The 7500-nt window shown below is 35.9% G+C and overlaps 1 protein-coding gene across 6 annotated transcripts in view; it reads right to left on the bottom strand.

Moving 5' to 3' along the window:
- LOC106882109 (tetraspanin-8-like) overlaps nt 1-7500 on the bottom strand; it is a 719463-nt gene that overhangs the window by 117659 nt on the left and 594304 nt on the right. For all 6 annotated transcript variants that reach the window (XM_089350500.1, XM_089350501.1, XM_089350503.1 and 3 more), the window contains one exon: nt 72-170. In XM_089350500.1, the coding sequence (XP_089206626.1) occupies nt 72-170 (99 nt within the window). The remainder of the gene's footprint in view (nt 1-71; nt 171-7500) is intronic.

Genomic DNA, 7500 nt, shown 5'->3' with positions numbered 1-7500 from the left:
ATAAAAAAAATATAAAGGAAGAAAGGAATAAAACTAACAATCTAAAATATAACAACCACAAATGAACATACCGCACTCTGCATACAATTCCATGCACGAGTTTCTCTGTCATTTTCTCCATACGATTCATTGAGAGACGAGTATAAGTGGTGTCTGAAGTAGTTTTTGATCTGAAAAGAAAAAGAAAGAAATCCATGATTACCTTTGGTTCATGTTAAAGAAAATTATCTCCCTTAGATTCAGGTTGTCAGTCAAACTGCGTTGATTAACTTTACTAAATCGACTTCGTTCAATCAAACTGCATTTTCAGCAAACATTTAAAACTTTTGGATGGTTTATTGAAGAGTTTTTAGTAATCACTCAAACTTATATTGCTCAATCTAAGAAACAATTGTCACTTCAAAAGATTGACAAAATCAATGAAATTCATAGAATTACTTTCTTCCATGCAAATAAATATGACCATATGACTATGAGGGTTCTTGTTGCGTGCTGTTCATGTTTAGTGGCGATGAGATGCGATAATGCTTTCTTCATATGTGCAGTGATTACGCATTTTTACTGTCGAAAGCGAAAATATTTGCAGAAGCTTATTGGAGGAATTTTCCGTTGTCTCTGTCACTGCTGAATTAATGTGATGTGTCTAGAATGCACGTGAATAAAACTAAGGTACATAAAGAACAAGGCAGAGAAGTGTCAGCTGCATAGAAATGGGCGTTCTGGTGTAATTGCGGATCGTTCATGTATAGTAAGAAAGTGTTGGGGTCAAAATCAAAAGATGAGACACAGTAGAGCTGATAGTGTTAGTCACAAAGGGTTCTATTTGCACAAGCCATAGCAGTGCATAGCCACCAAGTTTAAAGAAGATGGATGAAATCCATAGCTGGGCAGTTTCGAAAGAAAATTTGCATCCTAGACACAGACAAAAACTTCTCTATGTCGAGGGCGACAGCATTGTTTTAATAAAATTTTAATTGGGTGAGATTAAATTCCCCGAAGATCTGGTATTTCGAAAATCATATTCATTGAGGAAGGGTACAAGGTGCAGAGAAGTCTATCTTTAAAGATGTTTCCATTCCCTCTTTAGATATTAGAGTTGTGATAGGATGATAGTTAATACAGTTAAAGAAGCACACTTCTTAGAAATGGAAAATACTGTAGCGTGTTTATAAAGATCAAGATATAATCCTGTACTGAGAGAGGGAGAGAGAAAGAGATAGAGAAAGAAAGAAAAAGTGTGACAGGATGAGAGAGAGATTGTAGTATTTGATGAGGATAGATCTAACTCTGGGGTATATTATGGAGGAATATAGAAGGGAAATTGTCAGAGCCGGTGGATTTTTAGGGTGGATGTACTATCGCATTTGGTGTGTATGAATATATGTGCGTGCCTGCGAGTCAGGTGAAGTAAAAATACCTAGTTTCGGAGTGGGTTTACTAAGTGTTTGCGTCGCAAAGTTAGATGCAAAACGGGAAACAGACATAGACACTTTTTCTGCAAGAGTGTAATTTAAACAACCATCTTGGTTGTTAAGTAGCGGAAAGGAGCAATGCATATAAAGCAACAGTTTGGAAGGCGGGTGTGCTTTTCGTACGTGTGTTCCGTAGAAGCATCCTTCATGGTTTAGATAATGGTCTTGTTGGGCAAGGGCTATCCAGTTTGTGTTGGTTAAGTTTATCGAAGTCGACCGTACTGTTTGAACTGTTTTAGTATTGGGAACTGTGAGCTTAGGTTATGTGGGGAATGTAGTGATGGTGATGGTGGTAGTGGTGGGGCAAACCTAAAGGAATGGTGTCAGTTGCTTGCCTAGCCGTTTTCGATAGGTCAAAGATTCTCTGTACATAAGCAATATTAAGGAATTTTTGTTTACATTCTACAAAGAATAAAATATGGAAATGAAAAACAAATCCAGAAGATACAAAGCGGAGAGAAATTTGATTTAAAAAAAAGAATTGATACCTTCAATACTTCTGCAATATTAATAATTAACGCAAAGAAATAATATCAGAAATGAAAAATAATCAGAGTGAATAGATTTTTCCCCCACAATATGAACTTGGACCATTTCTCTGGTGACATTAAGCAGTATAAATAATATTGTATTTCTAACTGAAATATAGACAAAATGGCTTTTCCAAGAAGCAAACATACTATCAATATATCTTTGACCTTCTTTTATTTGTCCCAGTCAATGGACTGCGGCCATGCCGAGGCGTTGCCTCGAAGGATGTAGTCAAAAACATCATCCCAGTACTTATTTTTTAAAAGTCTGGTAATATTATATCGTTCTCTTTTGCCGAACTGCTAAGTTATGAGGTTGTAAACAAACCAACACCGGTTGTCAGGTGATGGTGAGGACACACACACACACACACACACACACACACACACACACACACACACACACACCCACACACACATACATACACACACACACACACATACAACGGAATTCTATTTAATTCCCATCTGCCAAATTCACTCACAAGGCACAAGGCATGAGTCGGCCCGAGGAGATAGTTGAAGGCATCTGTCCAAGGCATCGCGCTGTGGGACTGCATCTGAAACCACGAGGTTTCAAAGCGACCTCCTTAACTGCACAGCCATGCTGCGCTTATGCAGAAGCTTTTCTCTAGTAACATGATACAAGCAGTATTATATGTCTTACTGAAAGGCAGAAGTAGTTTGTCCAGAAAGCGAGCCTACGGTCGATACATGTAGAAAAACTGTGTGAAAATGTTTCTCCGTCGTATGTAAAATATCACGCTTTATATTCTTTTAATAATTTAAGGCTTTAGAATTGTATAGGTCAACTTAGGTGACTAGAAACATGAAATTAAATAGATAGAATAAATGGGGAAGACAATCTCATGAATAAATATAATATATAAATTTATATTATTGATTCTAAACAAGGAATATTGAATTTACATAAATGGTTAGTAGTCATAGTAGTTTAGTATCTTTCGGAATCGATCATTGTTCCATTTCAGTGAAATTGCAAGATTCATGGCTTGGAAATGTAAGGTCTCCAGAATTAAAATAATAATAATTTTGATTTAGATTTTAAATGTACTGATATTACTTCCTGAATATTTTATTTATTCATACATTCAAATGATTTGACATCATTACATCTTTAAAAGACTTGAAGGCATCAAATAAATTTTTGGTACTTAGTCCATGGAAATAAAAATAATTAATTTACAAAATGGGTTTTAAATTTTTAATTATAAATTGAATCTCAAAATAATTTTGAAGGAAAAATATTGTGAGAGCAGTATAAATTCAGGATTAAAATAATTACTTCAAAAGATGTAGAGTAAATACAATTTCAATAGTCAAATTGTCTGAATTTAAATTAATCAAAACAAAAATCCAGCAATTACTAAAAATATGTGTCACCCGAAACTACAAGAAGCTTTATAAAAACGAATGCAAATCTAGTTCCGCCAATAAAAACTATCTGCAGTATAGTTACAGGCATGCGTTTGTGGTTAAAAAGCTCATTTTCACTTTGCAAACACATGGTTTCGGGTTCAGCACCACTGCGCGGTGGAAACTTGAGCGCGTATTCTCTATTAATGGACCTGGCTTACCAATACATGGTGGGTGAATTTGGTAGACGGAAACTGTGTGGAAGCCTGTAGTATATGTCTATATATATATATATATGTGTATGTGTATATATATGTGTATGTGTATATATATGTGTATGTGTATATATATATGTGTGTATGTCTTTGTGATAATGTTTGTCCTCTAGCACCTCTAGACGATCAGTGTTGGTTTGTTTTCCTCTGTATCCAAGTGGCACGATACAACAAGTAGCAGAATGAGGTGTGTGATATGAGAAGTGGTGTCATATGAATACGAGTGCATCTTTTCCCAGACTTATGGTCTCTTAGACGACCCATATATATATATATATATATACAATGCAGCACGGAAATTTGTCAGTGATCAGGTCGCGGTCTCAAAGCGACGAAAATATTTTGGCAAATTAAATTAAAATGTTGAAGTGAATCTAACAGTTTTTTGTGTGTTTCTCAATGGCTTATAAACTCCTTCCAGGCTGCAATTGTTTTTGTTTCAGCACACGATCTCAGATCAGGTCACTTGCTAAGCAAGTACATGTCTGTGATATATATATATATATATATATATATATATATACATACATACGTATATGTACATACGTCTATACGTATATATATATATATATGCATATGTGGGTACAGGACGTCATGAAACGTGTACAACAAAAAAGTATGAAGCACGAGTACATGGAACATGAACTATACTTTCGAACAACGAAGACACAAATGGAAAACAAAACAAACATAAAGAACGACCCTTCATCAGTTGTTAGCTGATTTTCTAGTTTCGTATTTCGGGCATTTAACAACAATGTACGCTTTCGATAAAACAGTTGCTCCCGCAAAGCAAATTAAATAAAGTTTGGGATTTTGCGGAGGGTCAAAATAGGTAACACAAACACGACAGTGAAAACAAACAGGAAGGGCTGCTAAGCCTAAAAGAGGTTGTGGTGGCGAACGCGTAAATCAAGCTAGGACAGGAGACAAACAAGAACACGTCTTCCTTGTTCCAACTATAATAACGGAGAGAAAGAAAGAAGGCCGATGGTCAAGTGGGTGCTACGTGAGCAAAGGAGGAGGAGTGAGGGAGAGAGGGTGACCGAGTAATAGGATAGAATAGTGGGAGAAGAGGAGGTGAAAGTATAAGAGAGACAAAAAAGAGAAAAACGAAAGAGTAAAAAGATCGTATAGAATGCGCATCAGAATTATTAAGATAAAACTTACTTGGAAGAGGATGCGTGGCGTTCAATCATATAATGATATAAATAATATATATATATGCATATATACATACGTATATGTACATACATCTATACGTTAATATATATGCATAAGTGGGCACAAGACGTTCAGCAAAAAAGTACGATGCCTGAGTACATGGAACATGAACTATTCTTTCGAACAACAAAAGACACGAATGGAAAACAAAACAAACATAAAAAACGACCCTTCATCAGTTGTTGGCTGTTATATACAAATATATCTATACATCTATGCACATATATGCAAAGATACTCATACGTATACAGATATCCATGCACACATACGCACGCTTGCACACTCACACGCACGCTCGCACACACACACACACGCATGTATGTATATTGGTCGAGACAGTCTCTTCCCGTTCTGGAGTTTAAGCTGTTCGTTCTCAAGATGATGTGACATCAGAACCTTTCTGGTAACAATCAGCGCTCAGGCGAAACCGTCAGAGCGTTAAGAGACGGAGTCAATCAAAATATAATCGTAGATGTAAACATACATTTCTATGCATACACACCATCTTTTCATTTTAGACTTTTATCGCAGTACCGAGAAATTTAGCAATATTTACAATTATTCGTTGAGTACTTGCATTGAGTTATATTTCACAGAAAAGTTGAGATGTACTCTATTGATATCATGTGAGTTTCTTTCCACACTCATCCTAATTCAGAGTTCAGCTTCATTTATTGTATTACATGAGTACATACATACATAAGCACACATATACTGGTAGGTATACGTGAACATATATTTATTCACGCATATATATATATATATATATATATATATATATATATATATATATATATAAAGTGAAACGAAAGAAAATATATGAAGGGTTTGAAGAGCAAGAAGAAATGAAAACAAAATGATACCCTAACACCAAGTAAACTGTCTTATTTCCCACATATCGACTGAAAGTATGTATGTGTATGTGTATATATAAAAAAAATAACACGAATAAAAAATCAGTCTGAGGAGGAGGGGAAGAAAAATAACTATAAGAGGAACGAGAATGAAAACGAATAACAAACACAAACAAAAACAAATGATAATAATCTATATAATATAAAAATTTGTACCGTAAAAGCTTTTACAGATTGCAAAACTACATCTCAACGTTAGTTTTTTTTTTCTCCTCTCACTCTGCTGCCACATTTTCTACTCCCACTACCACCCCTACTTTCACATTGCGTGTTTCCTTACTTAACTGATTATCTGACCAGAGCAGAGTGATTTTTTTTCTCCATTGATTTATGATGTATTTTTTTTCTTCTTATACTTATTATATGACGCCTAATGTTTGATGACAATAAATAAATAAAAAAAAAAAAAAAAAAAATGAAGGCCAACCAAACGTCAGGCAGCTTTAAACACGTTGAGTAAAAGTTATTCTTTAATCACAAATACACCCACACACACGTATATGCAAGTAACTACACACATATATCTACATTTTCAATTTTGTACGTATGTATATATATGTATGGGCATGTATATATATATATATGTATATATATTCGTGTGTGTGTGTGTGTCCAAGTGTATGGCTGTGTGTAGTCGCTTAAAAGTTTCCAAGTGCAATTTGGTTAGACAGGATCTAAGAATCAGGTTTCCATCTAGCAAAAATAGCTCCAAAACTTTAAAATGACAAAATAAGAATACTAACACCGACAACGCCACCACCATCACCACCGTCACCATTACGTCTACCATTATTATCGTCATCATCATCATCACCAACCGCCTCCACCACCTTCCCCACTACCATTACCACCAAGAATAACAGTAAGGATGGCAGCGACATAACAACACAACGGTAACTCTAACAACGAAAACAAAAAGAAAACAAACTGTCAAAGCAAGAAGACATTTTTAAGCGTGTATTTCAAAATGTCATACGAACACCTCCTCCACAACATACACAGAGTCATAAACAAAATACTTAAAAGTGTCGCTAATGTATCTAGTTGCAGCTATAATTCCCTTTTAGACAACCTATACCGGCAAACCTCGTCGTCGTCCTCCTCCTTTCACTGCACGCGCTCGCCCATGAACACATACTTATCTGAGTGTTTGGGAGTGGATTTGATAGACGGAAACTGAAAGAAACCCGTTGTGTGTGTGTAAGTGTGTGTGAGTGTGTGTATGTATGTGTGTTTGTTCCCCCTTACCACCGCTTGACAACCGATGCTGGTGTGTTTATGTCGATTTGCCTCTCTCCCCGGAAGTCCTGGCTTTGTGCCAAAATTTGAAACCAATATTGATAATACCCAGGAATGTACGACATTTTTCTGCCTTCACTGTAGTATGCTATGGCGTTCGTCATACATGGAGCCATCGCACCAAATTGGGTGCAGCTTTAACTAGCCCAACCATGCAGCAACTACTCTCTGTAGATACTTTACGTTTGCTTTCAGTTATGTTCTTTCTTTTTTTCATATATGCCTCCGCTATTGCAATGATGGCGATTTCTATGTTTCTCTCAGCAGATTACAAGTCATTATTCTGATAATTTCTTGATTCCGATACCAGTTAGACACTATTGCATATCAGTATATACCAGTGCCCAGCAATAGCTAATGCAACAGCTACTGGAATAACGTTATGAACGCACCGATTTAGAATCGGTCG

Source organism: Octopus bimaculoides, chromosome 4 (assembly GCF_046866305.1).
Source record: "Octopus bimaculoides isolate indiv1 chromosome 4, ASM4686630v1, whole genome shotgun sequence".
Lineage (NCBI taxonomy): Eukaryota > Metazoa > Mollusca > Cephalopoda > Octopoda > Octopodidae > Octopus > Octopus bimaculoides.
Note: the sequence above shows the minus strand (reverse complement) of the source record. Positions and strands in the feature narration are given on the sequence as shown.